Raw genomic sequence first — 22,253 nt, 5'->3', positions numbered from 1 at the left:
TTGCTTGCTCTCATTACACACAGCAACACAGCTAAAGTATTCCTTAGGCTATGTTCACACTTAGCGTCTTTTTTCAAACTGCCAGCGTCTGTTCTACATTAGAACCCTATGGAGTAAACCGTTTTTTCAAAAAAGTCCTGAGCGCTTTTTTAAACGCCACCGCCGGCGTCTTTTTCTGCAGCTCAGAGCGTCTTTTAAAGTTGAAAAAAGTTTAACTTTTCTGAAAAGAACGCCCTACGTCAAGCGCCTTTTTGACAGCTGACCAATGACAAGCGAGTAGCGAGACCTGTCGTTTCCATAACAACAAGAAAAATGGACACGGTGCCGGTAGAAAAACTAATCGTCCTTGTTTCGGAGCACAAGGAGCTGTTTGATACGAGTACACAACTCTATCATAACATACATCACAAAGAGGCTGTGTGGGCACACTACTGTTGCAGCTGTTGTTATAGCAACAAAAGACGCGCTCGGCTGCTATTTGTAACCGAACGCGCAGCGTTTTTTTTTTTTTTGCTAAAAAAACGCCGTTGTTAACTTTTTTTTGTCAAAAAAGACGCTAAGTGTGAACGTAGCCTTATACTGTATATTTGACCTGCTATTGAAAGTACCCTTGATTCACCTGTTAATGCCTTCACATGCACCACATGCAACACCTTTTACTCTACTCGCCTGTAAAAGCTGTTGAGTTGTGTTTCAGTTGAGTCAGGTCTGACTTGCGAAAAGGCCGTTTGCAAAATATGCTGTACTTTTGTAATTCCGCTTGGTGGCACTAATGTCGAGCGGTAAACCAATGAGAATGCGGGACAATGATGACGATACATAACAACAGAGCGTAGGTGGCAAAGCTGTTCTAGATCTGCTTACCCGAAACCCTTCGTAACTGGCAGATTTTAAGAAAATGTCCGTCGTTCATGATATAAATAAATGACAGAGTTACATACGTATTGCCAACATTTCATCATGTAAGCTTTACCTTAAAAAAGGACATTTATAGTCATTTATAATGTTAAGTAGCAAGTCTACGAATGGCTTGGGTATGCAGAGCATTCGCAGCTTGTATGGACCGCACGTCCCTTATAGCAGCATATATTACATTTTCATTAGAGACATATGTTTAGCTGTCCAAATACTTTGTGTCATGTTGTGTATCAATCTTCATAACAGATCAAATTGTAAAGGAAAAAAATGCCTTTTAATGCTGTTAATTAATAGGAAAACATGTTGGGCCCAGAACAGATCAATGATTTTCATCCACATACCTGTCATAAATATGCATTTTAAGTATTTGTAATTATCAGAATATGTGTTTGATGTGATGTATTCAAGGATACATATTTGTTTGCATTCAAACACTCTCTTATTATAATTTGTCTAGATATAGCCTATGCTATCTAGGATATTACAACATGCACCCTCATTACTCATGATGCATATTTGATGCAGGTCTAGAACAGGTAGAATTTGTGTGTGTGTGTTTTGCTTTTCTTTCTTTTTTTCTTTTCTTTTCTTTTCTTTTGTCCTCCTTATATTTTTAACCACTGGCCTTCGAGTAGCCGCCTCCTCATTCCTACAGACCCAAATATACACATGTCCTTGCCACAAAAAGCAGTTTTATACAAAAAGCAGTATGTCACACAAATAGGACATATGAATGCTCTGTGTTCATAAAACACAATACCCAGATGACATACTACATTCTCTGGGATTTTGTAACAAGTGCACACTTTGCTATCCCATGTTGCTGTGGGAACTGAGAAGCTGAGAGATTAGAAAAGTAGTTTTTCCCTGAATTAATCTTCTTCTTATGCTGTTCTCATTGAGTTTACTGTGAATATGTCTTTTCTCCTTTCTTTCTCGTTTTCTTTTCTCTTTAAATTCTTATTTTCCTTTTTGGGTTTAGCTAACTGTGACTTCCTCCCTAAGGAAAGAAGTTACTCAGTGTTTTTACAGTATTTTACTATTGTAAATTAAGCTTTGTATTTAACTGTATTTACAGTGCAGTATTACTTTATTTAAGAGCTAAAGTGTTATATATATACCGGTTTATATATATATATTTTATTTTGCCCAAGTTTGAACTGCATTTCATTCAGGGTCATAAAGCTCAGTGGAATTTGATGCTGAAACAAACAGTGACTTGGGAGTTGGTACTGAGATGTGGATTTGTGTGAGCATGTGTATGTGTGTGTGTTTATATCTCCCAAGTTTATGTATGTATACTGCCGTTCAAAAGGTAGGGGGGTCACCAAAGTTTTTATTTTTAAAGAAATTAATTATTGGATTCAGCAAGGATGGATTATTTTGATCAAAAGTGACAGTAAATATATTTATAATGTTAAAAAAACAAATATTTAGCAGCACAACTGTCAATCATCATATTAGAATGATTTCTGAAGAATCATGTGACACTTAAGACTGGACTAATGATGCTGAAAATTCAGCTGAAAATACAGATTCACAGGAATTTTACAATATATTAAAAAAGAAAACAGTTCCCTTCCAAAAGGGAACTCTCACTGCGTCGAATGACGCTAGGGGAACGTATCAGGCTTACGACTCAGGCGTGACAGGTGTATGAAATCACAATCAAATCACGGCAATCATATTGACCGGCAACAGCCCGTGAATCATTAGCGTGAATGATTAACGTGCGACCTGGATATATATAAGGGCGCCTTGCAAACATGACATCATCATTTTCGTCTTCAGGGACTCTGTATCGCAAAAAGAAATATACGGTAAGAGGTCAACAATGAAACGCACGGAGAAGACTAACCATTTTCTGAAGTGTGCCGACCCGTGCCCAAGGTTTTTGACACCGGGTAACACCCACGAACTGTGCATTTTCTGCTTGGGTGAAGAGCATGCACGGGGGGAACTCGAGGGAGCTTTCTGTGCAAACTGAGCGTTTTTCTTTAAAAAAACGCTCCGCTCTCGTCTGGCCCTCTTCACACTCAGCATCTGGACCTCATGGTTCAGGTCCCGCTCATGCTGAGGCAGAGCGGCGACTTGCATCATGGGGTTTCCAGATGGAGCTTGTCGATCGTCTTGAGAGGGGTGTAAACCTCTCAGACGATTCGACGGTTGACGAGAGTGAGCTGCAGGTGGATGACAAAGACTATGCTCCTACTGTTCCTGCAGCGGGTGCTCTTCAGGACGAGCAGGAGATGGTTGATGAGGGCGACAATCAGGTAGATCCTGAGCCCTTTCAACCACCCTGCCCCGTGTATGCGGAGCTGGTGGACGTTATGGGACGCGCTCGCGGCCGGCTTGACGATCGGTTTCTCCCCGGCCATAGGGCACCAGCTCAGGTGAGCCTTCCATTCCTTCCTGATCTTCACACAGAGATCGAGAGGGCATGGAAGAACCCATGCTCTGCCCGTATTCATTGCAGAGCATGGGTATGTGCCAATGCCGCCCATTGACGAGATGTTTGCGAACTATGTTTTTTCATACCATGGCGGTACTACAGGCGTACCAGGCTGACCTGCTGCGGGATCTCGACCAAGGGGCAGGAATGTCCCCTGAGGCGGTCACTGAGCTGCGCCGTACCACGGATCTTGCTCTCTGGGCCACCAAACAGACTGCTACCCGCGACCGGTCGGTCGATGGTGGCCACGGTGAGGCATCTGTGGTTAAAACTGGCTGACATCGGGGAGAAAGAGAAGGCCTTTCTCCTCGATTCACCGCTCTCGCCCTCTGAACTCTTTGGCACCTCCGTGGAGGCGGTGGTTGGGAAGTTCAAGAATAATCATTTGTTACATTTATATAGCGCTTTTTCTGAGACCTCAAAGCACTTAGAATGGGGGAATCTCCTCAACCACCACCAATGTGCAGCATTCACTTGGATGATGCGACGGCAGCCATATTGCGCCAGAACGCCCACCACAAACCAGCTTACTGGTGGAGAGGAGACAGTGATGAAGCCAATCAGTATATATGGGGATAATTAGGATGCCATGATGGACAGAGGCCACTGGGCATATTTTGGCCAGGATGCCGGGGTTACACCCCTACTCTTTTTCGAAGGACATCCTGGGATTTTGAATGACCACAGAGAGTCAGGACTACTCTTTGGCAGTATAGTGTCCCCGACACTATACTGGGGTGTTAGGACCCACACAGATCACAGGGTGAGCGCCCCCTGCTGGCCTCACTAACACCTCTACCAGCAGCATCCTGGATTTCTCAGGAGTCTCCCATCCAGGCACTAACCAGGCTCAGCCCCGCTTAACTTCAGTGGGCAACCGGTCTTGGGCTACAAGGTGATATGGCTGCTGGCTGTTCAGGGAGGCGAAGGCGTGCTCAGCTCCTCTCAAGACCTGCATACCGCTGAGATCCAGGTCCATGCCCAGGCAGACAGGAAGGCCTGGCCCTTCATGGTCCGAGGACCATAGATGGGGTCAGAGAGCCAGTGTCGCCTCCCCCTTGACTCCCGCAAGAAGAGGGATCTAAGGGAGGTTATCCACCACAAACGCACACAGCGTCGCTGATGGATAATCTCCCCGGAGGGCTTCATTACATCACAGCCCTCATCTCTCTTTCCGACTCCTCAGGCATTCCTTACATCAGGTCTAGGGCTGAGCCCATGATGAGAACTATGTTTTGATGGCCCGCCTCGGCTTGGTTAGTAAGAGCGCCTCTTTCAGGCATGTAAAGTGGTGGACCCCAGGTTCATAAGAACTATCTAGCGAGTCTTCACTCCGTATGCTGCAGGTGAGCTGACTGGTCTTCTTAAGAGTAATTTTTGTGTGCAACTAACACTAAAATGTATCTCTTTACAGACCTTGTTCCCTGTATAGAGTTAAGGGGACATGTCAATGTCTTTATACGTTAAGGCTATAATGTATTGGATTATTAGGGCCCTGAAGTTCCCCTGTTAGGTAGGTAGAACGATAGAGAGAAGTACCAGTTGTATGGGCTTATTTTGTGAGTATATGATGGCTTCCCTGTTGTCATGTGTAAGATAATTCAAGGTGTGCCACCGCTCATTCTAGCTGTAAATTGTGTTTGTGCTACCGCTTGTTTTTTCTACACACATCTATGTTAGCCCTCGGGCTATTAGCCACCTCAGGGTAGAGTAGTTGGTCTCTCTCAAAAGGTTTTTGTTTGGAGTATAGACTGACGCTCGTGCTTTAGATAGATCTTATGCCCGGCCCACGGGACCGTCTGACATTTTTAACCTGAGTACATCGCCCCCTTGAGCTCTGTTTGGGTTTTCAGTAGGCTGAGCGGTTCTGCAGCCCCTCTGGGGAAAAAAAAAAAGATCCTCCGAGCCCTCAGATAGATCTATGTTTGCTAGCTGGCCCTCACTCTGTAGCTGGCCTAGGCTTTGCTAGGGATAGTGGAGGCATTCTGCTGACGCATTTCTACCTCTAGCCATTCACTACATTAGTTTAGGCTTCCTTCTTCCCTAGATTTTTGCCTCCTCCCATAATAGGGAGTTGTTCGGCTAAGGCCCGCCGCCTTCTCTGCATTCAGGGGTGCTAAGAGTAATGCAGGTTGGTAGTCGAGGAAAAGATCCAGGGTTAGGTCTCCAGTAGGCCTCCCCATTACTATGGGTCTTTCGGGCAGGATTAGGCCATCTTTCCCTCTGCGAAGAGATTGTTTGCCAGACCCAGCCGTACAGAGCTAGCATATGGACTTGGGCCTCCAGGGTTGGCTCCACTCAGCTCGCTGAGCCTGTCACCTCTAGAGCCACTAGCAGTCCCGCACCCTGTTAAAATTGTCAGGGGCATATAATCTTTACTACCCCGTTAACTCAGGGTAGTTCTGAGTACTCCATTCTCAGCTCTGTATCAATCTACCTCACACCACGATGGCTCAGGTTGAGTGGAGAGTTCTAAACTTCATTTTATTCTGGTTTTTGAATTGCGCTCCCCTGAAGCCAGACCATTACCATGAGCTGACGCCCTACCATATAAATGCATGCCTACCATGCATTTATATGGTAGGCCCCTGGGTTAAAGTGGCGTATGTTGTACTCCCCTTGCTTAAGAGTAGTACTTTGTTGCTGAGTACACTACCTTTGGCAATGTGAGTAGGTACCAGGATGCTGTAGGCGCTGTTTAAACAGCTTTTCTGCCAACGAAGGCTGCATGGTTAGGTAGTAGGCCTCAGCAGGCCTCCTTGACCGGGCAGCCCACCTTGACCGGGAAGCCCCCAACAGGGCTCTTTAGGCCAGCTGTTACCTCAGGTGGTTTGCCTTAGTAGTTCGGGCAGTAGACTCACCGATGGGTAGTAGGCCCTAACAGGCCTCCTTGGAGGTGGGTCCCAACATTGTGGGACATGCATTATGGCCGTGACCAGGTAACTAGCCTTATTAGGCCTCCTGTGGGTAGGCCCTATAGTTATGTTAAAATAGTATGGTTCCCAACAGTGTATGTTGTAGCAGAATTAGACTTGCTATCAGCTAGTAGGCCCGACCAGGCCTCCCTGATAGGTGAGTCCCCAGCAGTGCTTGCCACCATGTAGCTCAGTGCCCGACACGTTTGGTCCGTGGTAGTTCAGGAGGCTGGCTTAAACAGGCCGCTCCGAGACGGTGCCCCAGGACTGGCTGGCCTTAGCAGGCTGCCCTCGGACTGTCACCCGGATTCAGGGCTCATAACATCCAGTTTTTAGATTGCTATCAGGTAGTAGCCCTCTTTAGGCCTCCCTGAAGGTGGGTTCCAACATATTGTGGTCGTCAGGTAGTAGGCTTCACCAAGCCTCCCCGAAGCTGAGTTCCCACTTACCATGGTTTTCAGGTAGTAGGCCTCACCAGGCCTCCCTGAAGTCAAAGCTCCAAGGACAGACAACTGGACAGCTAGCCTGGCTTGCTATCGGGTAGTAGGCCTAACCGGGCCTCCCTGAAGGAGAATTCCCACATAGGGTGGATATCAGGTAGTAGGCCTCCCTGTAGGACGAGTGTCCACATATTATGGTTGTCAGGTGGTAGGCCTCACCAGGCCTCCCTGAAGGTGAGCTCCCACATATTGTAGTTTGTCAGGTAGTAGGCCTCACCACCAGGCCCCACTGAAGGTGAGCTCCCACTTGTGGTTGTCAGGTAGTAGGCCTTCCTGAAGGACGAAGTTTCCACTCATGGTGATTATCAGGTAGTAGGCCTCACCAGGCCTCCTTATGAGTGGTTTCCCAGGGTCCAGGAAGCTAGTGGCCGCTTGCTATCAGTTCATCTGGCCTTATCGGGCAGCTGCTGAAGGCGAGCTTGCGCCCTGGCTCGACAAAAGTGTTCTTTCTCTGCCACTGGTTCCCTCCCGGAACCTCTTTTATCCTGCCTACAGCCTGGTTTGCCTACCAGGCGGACCATGTGATCCCCTCACCGAGGGTCACTATGAGTACGTGGACTCCTGAGTCTGGTCAGACAGTCGTAGGTTTCTCGCGAGGCCTCCCAGTTAGATCTGTCCTCAGGCCTTCTCAGGCCTCCTCAGTACTTTGAAACATAAGCACTGGGTAGATCCGTGGATCGAGCAGAGGAACTCCCCTCGCTAGAAAGGGTTGTGAGCACTATGCTGAGTCATGCTCTCCGGGATACCCCGTCTCTGAGATCCTGGCCGAGTGCTTCACTGCCAGCTTCGGAGTCCCTCGAGTTGGATGCCTTACTTAAAGGCAAGTGTCCAAAGGCTCTGTCTTCGGACAGACAGGAAGTGTCCATACTAAAGTGTCTATTTAAGTGACACCAGGTCAGGCTGTCCTGGTGGCATTTCGGATGGTACGTCCCCGAATAGAGGTTCTGAGTGGTTCTGGCGTTTCATTGAATTTGCTAGTTCTGACAGTTGTCACTGCCTATGGGCATGCACTCCCCATGGGCATGCACTCCCCATGGGCATGCACTCCCCTTAGCATGGCGGCGTGGGTATATCGTTCAATCGACGCAGTGCGAGTTCCCTTTCGAAAGGGAACGTCTCAGGTTACGACTGTAACCTATGTTCCCTGAGAACAGGGAACGAGACACTGCGTCTCCTTGCCATGCCTCGGGGCCTGCCTACCAAACAATCCCTTCAGACGAAAGGATAGTGTCATGTTTGCAAGGCGCCCTTTTATGTATCCAGGTCGCAGGTTAATCATTCTCGCTAATGATTCACGTGCTGTCGCCGGTCAATATGATTGCTTGCACTGCTCTTGATTTGATTGTCATTCGACGCAGTGTCTCGTTCCCTGTTCTCAGGGAACATAGGTTACAGTCGTAACCTGAGACGTTATTTTAAATTGTAATAATATTTCACAATATTACTGTTTTGCTGTAATTTTATTTAAAATAAATGCAGGCTTGGAGCATAAGAGACTTCATAAAAATAAAAAAAAGATCTTATCGACCCCAAACTTTTGAACAGTATAGTGTGAGAGTAATTTACATACATTTCAGAAACCTAGTACAAGAGAGTTTTGTTGGTGTGTGGTCTCATGCTATACGTACTGTATATGTGTGCAGTGTTGTAGTAGAATACCTCTCTATGGCCACTGTGTCTTGTGATGATCACTGTACTGTTCCTCACCGTATCATTCTGTGTGGTGTACTGTGACGTGTCTCTAACACTGCCTCTGGCCCTCAGTTTGTGTGCTGCTGTGGTAAGTGTCTTTTTCCGTCTCCACTGCTTCTATGTCTAACCAGGTTCTCTGTGTCTTTCTTTTTTCTCTTTATTTATATATCTCTCTCTCCTTATTCCCTCCCCTCTTTCGCTCTGTTTTTGGCCTCCCTATCCTAATTTACTGCATGAACCCCATCTCCACCTTTTTCTTCTTTTGAGTGCAATCTCTGTTTCTCTCTCCTTCTCTTTCATGCCTGGGGTCACCCATTGTTAATGTGCTTTGTCTTGTGTAAATGCGGCCCTATGTGCTTCATATGTGTGTATTTGTATGGACATATTTTTGGCGCGTCTTGTGCTTGTATGGAAATGGCTGTATAGCAGCCAAGGAGGAAAGGACGGCACCGGGGAGATAATCTCACTGTATGTGCAATCTCTCTAGTTCATTATTACTTTTTTTCTCCATCATCACTCTGTTTGACCCTGTCTGACTCTAACATCTGTCTTTCTGTCTCTCTGGCCAATTCTCTGGAAATCACATAATTTGTGCCTGAATATTTCATGAGAAAATACTAGAAAAAACTTGCAATACTGTAACGTTGTTGTGGTTGTTGTTTGACATTTATTTAATTGTTTTATTTTTTATTAAAAGACCCATTATTTCAGCCATTATTGCAAACTTAATTCAAAATGTTCGATGAAATAGTCAAAACTAACTGAAAAGATTAAGGCAATTAAGGAAGAATTATACGTATGTAATATTTAACATATGTTTTTAAAAGAAAATTGTATATATATATATATATAATCCAAATTATTCAACCCCCATTGCAAATTTTGTTTATAGGCAACATTTACAGACTTTACAGTCTATAATACAGACTTTCAGCTGTTTGCAATGAACAAGTCAAATAAAAGTAATTGAAATAGCTCAACACAACAAATGTTTCAAGTGGTTTCCTCAAATTCAACTGAAAATACAACTTTTGATGACTTCTGCAATCTCAAAATGATTCAACCACTTCATGGCAAGCATCTTTAGTACTTTGTAGAACACCCTTTTGCTGTTATGACCTGCTGCAAACCTCATGCTCAAATTCCTCATGAGCAATGGCCTCCAATATTCAGTAATCTTCAAATATATTCCTTCTTCAAATCCCACCAGATATTTTCTATAGGGCTTTTCACACTGCGCTTAACCCTGGGTTACCGTCGTTCTAAACACTGCTTTTAACCCCGGGTAAAGGAGAGTTTCACACTTGTAATTTAGATGCGGGGTTACCACCGCTTTTTACCCGAGGTTATGAAACTCTGCTCTGGAGCAGTGCAAGCACCTCTTTTGCGGTTTTATCTCCGCATTGCAGTGCCGAACTTGTATAGTGCGAAACGATGTGGTGTAAGAATGTTACAACTAGATACTTAGCAACCAACAACCAATCCCGTGTCTTAAATGTATGCACTTTGGGCAGTCACTAAAACAACATGCGATGTATATAAAAAGTCGTTTCTGCGTATGATAGCAAAAATATCAAACGGCGATGGAAAAAGCGACAATTGGAGTGAAGAAGAGATCTTCATTCTTACCTTTAAAGTTAAAAAAGTACACTCAGAAAAAAAACTTGATATTACAGTAAGCAATGTGTAACATGAGGATGCGCAATGCTAGAGCCTTAGGTCACGTGCTGTTTGTCCAGTCAGTAACACTGACACTGCAAATAAGGGCTTTAACCCAGGGTTTAGGAATGTGCAGTGTAAAACTGCAGTTTATGAATAACCAGGATTAACTGTTAACCCAGGGTATAGTATGAGCAGTGATAAACGTGAATAAAGATAACCCGGGATTCCGTTTACCCAGGGTTTAGAATGATCCAGGGTTAACTATTTCAAGCATGAAAAGCCCTTATGGGGTTCAAGTCAGGTGACTGATGGCCATTGTAGAATCTTCCAGGACTACTTCTGCAACCTAGCCTTGGTGGAATTTGGGGTATGCTTGGGATCATTGGAATCCTCACTGACGGCATGACGTTTTCTCCTAGGATTTTCTGATACTTCAATGAATCCATCTTGCCTTCCACACGCTGCAGGTTTCCAGTGCCAGAGGATGCAAAGCAGCCCCAGAGCATCACCTAGCGGCACCATGCTGAACTGTAGACAGTGTTCTTTTCAGCATATGCTTTATTCATCTTCCTCCAGACTTTTCGGATCCATAGGGCCGAAAAGATCCAGTTTTGTTTCATCGCTCCACAGAACCGAATCCCTTCTGTGGCTTATTTAAATAATTTTGAGCATTTTTCTTGTGCATTTGGGTCAGTAGTGGTGTACGTCTTGGAGTTCTGGCATGGAAAACGCATGCGTTTATTATGCACCTTACTGTGCAAGCTGAAAAGCGGAGTGCCTGTTGCCACCAAGTCTTGCTGCAGGTCTTTTGCAGTCACTCAAGGGTTTTTCTGATCCTGTCTTCTCAGGCATATGGTTGCAGCTGTTGATAGCTTATTTTTTCTGCCCTGTCCAGGTAGTGTAACCACTGTTCCTTTAACTTTGAACTATGCTTTCAACGGTGTCTTTAGGAACATTTAGTACCTTCGCTATCTTTTTGTATCCTGTTCCTTGTTTGTGAAGGGGGATGATATCTTCTCTTAACTTTTTGGACCATTCTTTTGCCATATTTCTAACATGCCAGTTCAGATATGTCATGTGTGCTTGAGACAAAACCTGTTTTGCAGATTTGTGCTATTGTGAGGGAATCTATTCAGGGGGCTGAATAATTTGAGAATAATTTTTTGCCAATAAACCTGATTTGCAATGGGGGTTGAAGAATGTGTATATGTACATATATATGTATATATAGCATTATTACTTGTACAGCACAGACATATTTTTAGATTTGTGTGCAGATAAAACCACACAAAACTCCTTGTCTGCCTCCTCCTAATTTATATCTGCTATCTTTGTGCTTTGCAACACTCATTATGTGCTGTGCTCATGTGCATGTTACATGCATATGTACTTTGTGCGTGAGTCTGCAATTATCTGTGCTATGACTGTGAGCGTGTGACTGTGTTGCTGAGCAGAGACGTGCGTTTTGGTTTTCAATGTGTCACTGGGAGAAAAGATGGTCTTTCTAAGGAGTTTATTATTTATTTATTTTTTAGGAAAGTTTGGATATGTTATTGAGTAACACTTACATCTATACTGGAATATAGTTGTTGAATGCAACACATGATGAAGGAACAACCAGTTGTCCTCCGCAAATAAATAATATAAATGAAAACATATAATTATAAATAATAAATAAAAAACCTACAAATGTAATGCTACTGATGGAAGTGGGTGAGAAAAAATGTATACATGTTGTTGCTTTCTATAAAATGCACAATTGTAAGGTAGCATTCCTCTACACTGTTTATTTTTTATTAACTGTTTATTTTTCAAAAAGAGATATGAAAATTGACTTGCTGCACTCTCCTAGTCTGTATTTGCTCCAGGTTACACATCAAAATGGGTGAATGATTTGTATCAGATTTCTACAAATGAATCAGTAACTGAACACTCTCGATGGTATGTAATGTTCCATCCACGACTCTAGGTGTCAGTGTTGATGGTGTTTGATAGTGAAGCTGCACCAAATCAGTCAAATTCATGCTTTTTTTGAGATGGAAAGGCTCTAATCAGACTAGAGCAAAGGGTTCAGGGCTTGAGCCATTGCAAACCACCCCACTCTGCACATCCCTCTTCATGGACCATACATTTGGTGTTGCCCCACACATTCTGTCTAATGCCTGGACAGCCCCCTCTCTTCACTCTTTGCGGTGTGCATGACTGTGAGTGATAGATAGAGGGGTCTGCTGGAAGAAATGTGCTTCTCTCAAATGTTGTAGTAGAATGTTTTTATAACCAATGAGTATTTTGAGATTCAGTCCTGGATGCATGCGAGGCACAATTTTTTGCAGCTATCTTTCGTTTTCTCTCTTTCTTTCATATTTTTTCTATCTTTCTCTTCTTCTCGGTCTCTGCATGGTGAATGGTGATTTTGTTTATTTGTTCGCTGGTATCGGCTGAGTGTGTTTGTCAGGTCATACACAATAAAATCACACCAACTCCCAGACCTGCAGAATTAAACACAAGTTTGAAGTCATATTGCCCATTTACACCTGTTATTAAGATATGTTTGGGTAGATACGTTCACAAATGGTCTGCACTATCTACAGACGTAGGGTACTTCCCTTTTTTCCAGTAAAAATATCCTTAAAATAAGATCACTTTACTTGAGAAGCAAAACTTGTTGTTTTTGGAGATATATAAATTACTCCAGTCTTTAGTGTCACATGATCCTTCAGAAATTATTCTAATATCCTGAGTTATTGCTCAAAAAAAAAATCTTATCAATGTTGAAAACAATTGTGATCCTTAATACTTTGTGGGAAATGAGAGATGTTTTTTCAGGATTCGTTGATGTATAGAAAGTTCAAAAGAACAGCATTTATTTGAAGTAAAAATCTTTTGATTTAATGTATTTTTTTTTTTTTTTTTTTAAATCTTACTGACCCCAAACTTTTGAATGATGATTCAAGTGATTTAATCCAAAGTTGGATACTGTTTCCCTTATATTATCAAAAGTGGCCACAGGAGACCGCTTGTGTCGGGATCACCCATGACGGATGTTAATACCAGGTGTAAACAAGGCCGTACATTCGCACGACCATCTGCCTGCCGTTACTAAATACTATAGAAATTAAGCTCCCTTCTCAAATCTTCCAGACCCATTTATTTCCAATAAACAGAAAACTCTCTCTTCCTTCGCTCCCTTTTCTTTTCTCCCCCTACCACTTTCTCTGTTCTGTGCCGATTCTTTCAGCAGACCATCACCGATAACAGTCCTATGAAGCGCTCAGCTTCATCTCTGGGACACGGGCGTCCAGGCCGCTCAATGCGGGGTGAGGACTACGCCATGGAGAGTGTCATCCCAGAAGAGGGTCACAGACATGGGCATCGCCACAGAGACCGCAGTCACCGCGCATCAGAGCGGTCCCTAAGCCGCTACACTGATGCTGACACAGGTCAGAGACGAAAGCATATATATTTATGTGTATAAGAGAGTAGGAGAGCTAATACTAGTACTGTTTTTCTCTCTCTGGCTGTGGCCTAGCAGGCCTTGGTACTGATCTCAGCACGACCACACAGTCAGGAGACCTGCCATCCAAGGAGAGGGACCGGGGGCGGGCCAAAGACCGCAAGCACCACCATCATCACCATCACCACCACAGTTCTGTAGATAAGGAGCACTACGGACATGAGAGAGAACGAGGGGACTACAACCACAGACAGTCTAGAGAGGGAGACCGCCGCTGGTCCCGCTCACCGAGTGAGGGCAGAGAGTGCCTGACACACAGACAGGTGGGCGTCATTCATAATGAACGTGCTCATAATGCATCTTATCACAGTTGATTATTTCTGCAACACTGAAGACAAAAAAAAAACTCCTAATCAGTAATTTTGCCTTCACTGTTTTCCTGTAAAACTATCAAAGCATCCTTTTTTTCTTTTTCTTTTTTTTTTAGGGGGGGAGGGGGGGGGTTTACATTTACAAAGAAAGAACAAATATATTTTGCCAATAGTAAAACAAGTAAACATTATTTCATTCTTGATTAATTATTAATTAATTAAATTTTTATTCTGTATTATATATATTTATATATATATATATATTATACACATACAATGCATTTGGAAAGTATTCACAGGGCTTCCCTTTTTCCACATTTTGTTATGTTACAGCCTTATTCCAAAATGGATTAAATTCGTTATTTTCCTCAAAATTCTACAAACAATACCCCATAATGACAATGTGAAAGAAGTTTGTTTGAAATCTTTGCAAGTTTATTAAAAATGAAAAAAGAAAAAAATCACATGTACTCACAGCCTTTGCTCAATACTTTGTTGAAGCACCTTTGCCACCATTACAGCCTCAAATCTTTTTGAGTATGAAGCTACAAGCTTGGCACACCTATGTTGGGGCAGTTTCTCCCATTCTGATTGGCAGAACCTCTCAAGCTCCATCAGGTTGAATGTGGAGTGTTGGTGCACAGCCATTTTCAGATCTCTCCAGAAATGTTCAATCGGGTTCAAGTCTGGGCTCTGGCTGGGCCACTCAAGGACATTCACAGAGTTGTCCCGTAGCCACTCCTTTGTTATCTTGGCTGTGTGCTTAGGGTCGTTGTCCTGTTGGAAGATGAACCGTCGCCCCAGTCTGAGGTCCAGAGCACTCTGGAGCAGGTTTTCATCAAGGATGTCTCTGTACATTGCTGCATTCATCTTTCCCTCGATCCTGACTAGTCTCCCAGTTCCTGATGCTGAAAAGCATCCCCACAGCATGATGCTGCCACAACCATGCTTTAATGTAGTGATGGTATTGGCCAGGTGATGAGAGGTGCCTGGTCTTCTCCAGACATGACGCTGGCTATTCAGGTCAAAAAGTTTAATCTTTGTGGCATCAGACCAGAGAATTGTGTTTCTCATGGTCTGAGACTCCTCCGTCCGGGCTTTCCGGGGCTTCCGTCTGGCCACTCTACCATACAGGCCTGATTGGTGGAGTTCTGTAGAGATGGTTGTTCTTCTGGAAGGTTCTTCTCTCTCCACAGCTAGAGCTCTGTCAGAGTGACCATCGGGTCACCTCCCTGACTAAGGCCCTTCTCCCCCGATCGCTCAGTTTGGGGGGTTTGGCCGGGCTGCAAGCTCTAGGAAGAGTCCTGGTGGTTCCAAACTTCTTCCATTTACAGGTGACAGAGGCCACTGTGATCATTGGGACCTTAAATGCTGCAGAAATTGTTCTGTAACCTTTCCCTGATCTATGCCTCCATAAAATCCTGTCTCGGAATTCAACAGACAATTCCTTGGACTTTGTGGCTTGGTTTGTGCTGCAAGACAGGTGTGTGCCTTTCCAAATCATGTCCGATCAACTGAATTTACCACATGATCTGTGAAAACAGGATGCACCTGAGCTCAATTTGGAGTGCCATGACAATTTCAAACAAACTTCTTTCACGTTGTCATTACAGGGTATTTTTTGTAGAATTTTGAGGAAAATAATTAATTTAATCCATTTTGGCTGAAAAAGTGAAGCGCTGTGAATACTTTCCAGATGTAGATTATATATATATATATATCTGTTATGCCCAAGTTTGAACTGCATTTCATTCAGGGTCATAAAGCTCAGTGGAATTTGATGCTGAACCAAACAGTGACTTGGGAGTTGGTACTGAGATGTGGATTTGTGTGAGCATGTGTATGTGTGTGTTTATATCTCCCAAGTTTATGTATGTATACTGCCGTTCAAAAGGTAGGGGGTCATCAAGTTTTTTTTTTTTTTAAAGAAATGAATTATTGGATTCAGCAAGGATGGATTATATTGATCAAAAGTGATATATATCAAAATGTATTTATAATGTTAAACCACACATATTTAGCAAATATATTTTATAGATATGTTTCTTCAACAGTAAATTAGGATGATTTCTGAAGGATCCTGTGACACTGAGGACATGAGTAGTAATGATGCTTTTTTTTTCAAATCTATTTTAAGAAAACTGTAATTTTAAAATGAAATATTTAACATTTAGTTTTTTGAGAAATGAGCATTAGAAACTTCTTTCAAAAACAGTCAAACAAACTGTTTTATTTTATTTTATTTTTTTACTGGAAAACAAGACAAAAATACTGATTGGGAAAATGATTTAATGATTTTTGCAGAGAAGCCATGTTTCTTGTATTAAAACAGAATGTTTAACTTAAAAGACTTAATTAATTTTAGGTCTGTTGTTGAGTCATTTTATGCTGTTTGTCATCTAAATAATATTGTGACAATATCTGATAGTCAGGCCCAAAATTATGTGATCGGTCTAAATTTCAGTTTCATTTGAATTGACATTAACTAGTTTGTCAAGAACAAACCTGAAGTTATTTTCACAGCTGCAACAGAATTGAATTTTTTGTTTTTTGTTTGTTTTTTCTTCCTTGTGTCCTCTCTTTTCCCTTTGATATGTTGCTTAATTTTGGTCGTTTATTTTATGGCTGTTTGCATTGGTCGCTTTGCTCTACTGCTTTGCAATGTCTCTCATTCTTGCATTTCTCTCTCTCTCTTTTATGACTGCGCTCTTTCCTCTCTTACTGCGGTGTGTGTTTGTGTGTGTGTGTCACCTCCTACTGTCTTTCTTCTTGTTGTGTGGTTAATTTTGTGGTTCTGTTTTATTTGCCTTGTTCCATTTTCATGTAGGGCAGTAGTTCAGTAAGCGGCAGTCCAGTCCCCTCCACCTCCGGGACCAGCACTCCCCGCCGCGGCCGGCGTCAGCTACCCCAAACCCCTGCTACGCCCCGGCCCCACGTCACCTATTCTCCCGTGGTCCGTAAGCCCATCGGTGGCACCCCCCCTCCCGGCCAGCAGAACCGACTCCCTACCCCGTCCTCCCGTCGGTTCAGTCCACCTGGCACCGAGCCCCCGCTTCCCCCTCACCACCACCCGTCGCCTCCCCACCACGGCTCTCCCCGCTCCTCCCGTCATGCGCACTGGGGCCCTGATCCTACGGAGAGTGTGGAGGGCGACGGTTTCTACGACGACCAAGACTACGAGTTCAATCACAACGAGCCTCCATCTTACGAGCAAAGCCCTGTGCAGGGCAACCCTCACCCACATTCCCCCAGGACTTCCCGCCACAGCACCCCCTCTCAGGGCCACCCGCGGCGCATGCCGAATGGCTACCGTTCGTCCTCGCCCTCTCCGCACCACCACGCCCCCACCCACCCGGGAACGCATAAGCCTCCTCATCCCAGAGGGCCCAGGAAGGGCCTCCATGAACCCTACAGTGAGACTGATGAGGATGACTGGTGCTAGCCTCTGGGACGGGGAGGGGCGAGTCCTTCCGCACTTTTCTGGAACGGACTGCCACCACACAGTAACAATACTCTCACTGGATTGGCAGATCTGTCTGGGGAAACACTTGGCAGTGCGCTGAATGTCCACAGGGGAAATCAAGGCATGATTCGTTTCTTTCTATTTCTTGTTTCTTTTCCATTTCCTCTGCTGCCAAGTGTTTCCCTGAAAGCGACGGACCGCTGACAGTGAATATGAAGACTAACGAATATGAAATCATGTTCCTAGCCTTTTTCTGAAGAATACAAAAAATGTTTTGATAAGGAGGAGGAATGTCTGAACTTTTCCCCCCCAGGACATTTCATGCAGTCCCTCCGGAAATGAGACGCTACAAACTCTTTAGCACTCGTTTAAAAAAAGGTGGATCACTTTTTATTTCACAGAACTTGACTGGAGATTCGTTTATTGCAAAAATCAGTCCAGATGCTGGGAAATATCGATGAGTTTTATCATCTATGTTTACTGTTAATAATTATCCCAGTTGAGGGGGAGGCGTTTGCCCGTGCGGGTAAGTTGTGGGTGGGAGATGGAGGTGAACTCACCTGAACTAAAATAGAAAAGCCCACCCTGCACTTCAGCCCCCTAAACGCAAGAAAGAAGAATCACAAACAAACAGACAGGAGAGAAAAACGAAAATCTCCTCACTATTTCTTCTTCTTCGGCTTCGTCTTCTGCTTCTCATTGGAAACACTGGAGTTTGAATCTTCTGTTGCACTGCCCAGCTTTGTTTGAACTCCTAAAAAAATAAATCCTTTGGAAATTCTGCATGATTGAAAAAAAAAAAAAAAACAAGTTAAAAAATACACAGAACCTTTGGATAAAAAGGGGGAAGGGGGGATAACATTTTTGGCTCCTTTGTCATGTCCGTGACGTTCTTTCTCTCTCCAGTCGACGCCCTCCGTCTCTCTCTCTCACGACTCTCTGAGATCCCTCTCTCCTGAAGGATAGGAGAGATGAAGCCATTGCTAACGTTCAAACTACTAGTAAATGGGTGACAGAGAGATGTTTGCAATTTTTTTGTACCAGATTTGGTGCCAAATACCACATACAATAAAGGTTGTGAATCAAAAATAAACGGATAGCACAATTACTTTTTAAACTTGAGACATTTGATAACATTTTATTTACATTCCTCTATCACTGTATAGATAATTTGCTCACTTGCACAAAAATGCAGATATAGTAGCACATAAAATATACAAACATATAACAGGCAAAGGATGAATAAACATGCTCTTCCAGTCTTCCAGGGTACATGGGGAGAGAGATATGGGGGGAGAAGAGAGAGAGAGAACCTCTCCATCTTTACATATGATTTCATGTTGATAATGACAATGTGTATAAAGATGATCACATAAATAAGTAATGATGGTGATGATGAAGATAATGATGATGATGCTTTTAATTTCATTTTCTACCTGTTTTTGTATTTGACTGCCACTCTTTGTATTGCCATACTTGTTTTCATGTGAGTTTTGTGTAGATGGTGTGTGGAGCTCTGTGATAGTGATCCATTATGGGCCATGACAGAAACCCATCTGACCTTCAGCCGACGTCCTCGGTAGCTCGACGACTTGGACTGTTTCTATGGAAACACTTTCTCAGCCATATCAGTGAGCGTTAATGACAGTTTGAAGCATGCATCTGATCTCAAGTCTCTGTAACTGTGACCACTTTTATCAAGAAGGGGAGAAAAATGAAAAAGAAAGTAGAGGAAGAGCTAACTAGTTATCAACCATATTGATATAAACATGATATAAACGTCTTAGAAGACGTTTCGATATTAAAAAGGGCGTTTAGATGTTAGTTAACAAGAATTAATTAGGGTGGCGTAAAAATCTTATATTTTATACAAATATTTACTGTCCTAACTTTCCTTTTTAAATGCTGATTTTTATTTTATATTTTTTTTATAATTATTTATTAATAATTAGTTATTTTATACCTTTAAACCAGTGGTTTTCAACTGGGGGCCAGAAGTCAACAATGATATTATAAAATAATAGTCGCATAATAAATTGTAGTTAATTAAAACTCCCCCCAAAAAGATACAAAACAAGCAGCTTTGTCATAATTATAGAAGACATACCAGAAATGGGGGGCGTTCAAATCAAAAAGCTTGAGAACCATTGCTTTAAACTGACCAACAACAACAAAAAATCCTTAAGACATTTCAATGTGTAGGTAAATGTGAGAAGGTAACTGAGCTCCACTACCTCTACTCAATCAGCAGATGGCGCTGTGATCCACATTGTTCGGCAGCCAGTGGTTCTGGCTCTGTCAGTCTCACCTTTTTCTGTTCCATGTTTGTCAATGACCTGTACATTGAGAGTCGTAATATGTGTCTGTCACCGATGGTGCACCGTTCTGTGTTCAGGAAATGTAACACAGCCAGTCAAACTGCACAGGAACATGTAACACAGCCAATCAAATTGCATGGGTGAAACAATGACCGGGCCTTTTCTGCCAAAACTTGTCTCTTGTGTCCCACTGATCTTTGTGTCTCTTCGGCCCATATTACCATTGCCATCTCAGTATTCTTTACGAGGCAGAATCCTCTGTGGAATGACTCCGCATACACAGACACGCTGCCGATCAAGTCCAACTTTGCAGCATGTGCAAATTAGACGATGTATGTAGCATTACTACCATATTTTCACGCACAGTCCCACTTGAGTGAGTCCTGTATGTAGCACTACTGATGAAATTGTGGCTCTCCTTTAAGACTCAGTGTATAAGTGTCCACAACTGGTGAGTATTGTCTTTGAGGATGTAAACAAGATCCAGAATCCAAGTTTCATGTCTCCCCTTGCTAGTTGAGCATTACTAGATTCTGTGGTCATTGTTTCTTTGAGAACTGCATTCTTATTACTGAGATTAATCAGTGCCTTATTCAGTATTATTTAGACTGCACGTCTCTACACATTTATACAGCTGCAGTGTGTTGGTTTGCAGTGAAAAACAGACTCTCTCTTGATTTATTTGATCCACAAGAGGCATTTAGCTTTTTATATGGAGAGGATCTATATGCAATACAACCCCGTTTTGAGTTGCATCAAGCATATAAGGAAATTATGTGTCTGTATGTTTGTGAGCAATGTGTGTGTAAATACGTTTGTGATCAGGTCCATGAGGATGTGTTTGACAAAAATCAACACGTGAATGATTTTCGGTCATCCTAATTTGCATGCATGATGTTCTCTCAGCGTCTTGCTGTGTGTGTGTGTGTGTGTGGCTGTGAGGTAAAAGACAAGCGATTGTCTGGATAGGACATCGACATTTCTCATTGTCTGTCATAATTCATTGTTACTAACAACCTCATGTTTGGCAAAACAAGTGACACTTAAAAATACAATGCCGATGTGGGAGTCACACTGTAAAAAGGAGAAACTAAAAACGCAAGTTTTTGTCAGAAAAAAAAAATGTAGAAAAGCATTTACCTCGAGAACTGCATGTGCAATGTGCATGCCACAGCGTTTGATAAAAAGTCATCTGCAGGAATTCAAAAAATGAAATGTTTTGTAGAAAAAACACGAGTACAGATACATCTTTTTTAAAGTAATATATTCCTTTATGCTCTATTTTTTAAAACAAACAAAAAAAATTGCATATTCTGGGAAGGAAAATCACTTCGATGCAACTTCAAGTTGTTTATTTCTTTCTATTTCTAGCTGTTTTTTCTTTTCTGCCAACTAGAAGGAGAGACACTTCAACATGTTCAGGGCACGTCAATATGACTACTGTCACACACAAAAAAAAGAACGAAATAAAAGAGTCAAGAAGAAAATCCTTGCTGTTGTGCGCAAAACTCTTTTTAGTTCTGAAATCCCCCATGTTCGTCTTCCTCTGCTCTCTCACTACTGTTTTGAGTTTCTGACTCTTACACAAGTCCAAAGGAATGTGCATTTGGCAAACCGGGTCATGATTGTGAGTATACATGAGTGAGGTTACACAGAGCTGAATGCATCCTCTTATTCGCAGAATTTACATTGGTATAGAAAATTCTTGTTCTCTGGTTTAGCCTTATCTGACACATAGAGGGATCAGACCACAGGAGTAGTCACAAGACACCACCAGGGCTTCAGAGGTTACGTGCCTTGCTTAAATTGAGTATGGTCAGGAGAAAGTGCTCTGAGCAGGATTTAACACTTTCCATTCTTGGTGCTGCTGCTATCAGTACCCCACTCACGCTGCTGACAAATGTTTAAAAAGTATCTTACACATTTCTTTCTTTCTTTTCTTATTTTTTTTTCTCAGTTTCTCAATTTTTATTACAAACGATGGTCCTTATTTTGTCCCACTTGTGCTTTAATGGCAGTGCCGTTGGAGCTACATGCATGATGATCATGTTAGCCAGCATGTTTTTAAAAGCATCTTGTGAGCTTCTGTGGTAATATGAAAATCAAATACAAAGAGTTAAAGGGGGGAAAACTCACCCTCATGTCATTTCAAACCTGTATGACGTTCTTCTGTGGAATATAAAAGAAGATAATTTGAGAAATGTTTCAGGTTTTTTTCACTGTATGTCAATGGTAACCAAAACTGTTTGATTACTAACAGGTAAAAAATATGTTTGATTGGAACGGCATGAGGGAGAACTATCCCTTTTAAATGGTCAATGTTACAAGTTAAATAGCGGCGTTTTTTTGTTTGTTTGTTTTTTGTAATGTAGCAAATTTCATAAAATTTTAGGCCTGGTTTCACAGTAAGCCAGAGTAGCTTTTTTTAAGTAGCTTTTATATGTGCCTTTTTGTTGTTTAAAACAACATTACTGTTGTGCGTCTTGAGACAAGGGCACTGATATATTT

The 22,253-nt window shown here is 42.7% G+C and overlaps 1 protein-coding gene across 1 annotated transcript in view; it reads left to right on the top strand.

The window, feature by feature from the left end:
* cacna1aa (calcium channel, voltage-dependent, P/Q type, alpha 1A subunit, a) overlaps window positions 1–21,895 on the top strand; it is a 110,031-nt gene extending 88,136 nt beyond the window's left edge. Inside the window, exons 45-47 of the mRNA XM_079618413.1 lie at window positions 13,378–13,579; window positions 13,669–13,916; window positions 16,792–21,895. Coding sequence (XP_079474539.1) covers window positions 13,378–13,579; window positions 13,669–13,916; window positions 16,792–17,406 — 1,065 coding nt within the window. The 3' untranslated portion in view covers window positions 17,407–21,895. The remainder of the gene's footprint in view (window positions 1–13,377; window positions 13,580–13,668; window positions 13,917–16,791) is intronic.
* Window positions 21,896–22,253: the final 358 nt, after the last annotated feature.

The sequence above is a fragment of the Phoxinus phoxinus genome (genome assembly GCF_949152265.1).
Source record: "Phoxinus phoxinus genome assembly, chromosome: 1".
Taxonomy (NCBI): Eukaryota; Metazoa; Chordata; class Actinopteri; order Cypriniformes; family Leuciscidae; genus Phoxinus; species Phoxinus phoxinus.
Note: the sequence above shows the minus strand (reverse complement) of the source record. Positions and strands in the feature narration are given on the sequence as shown.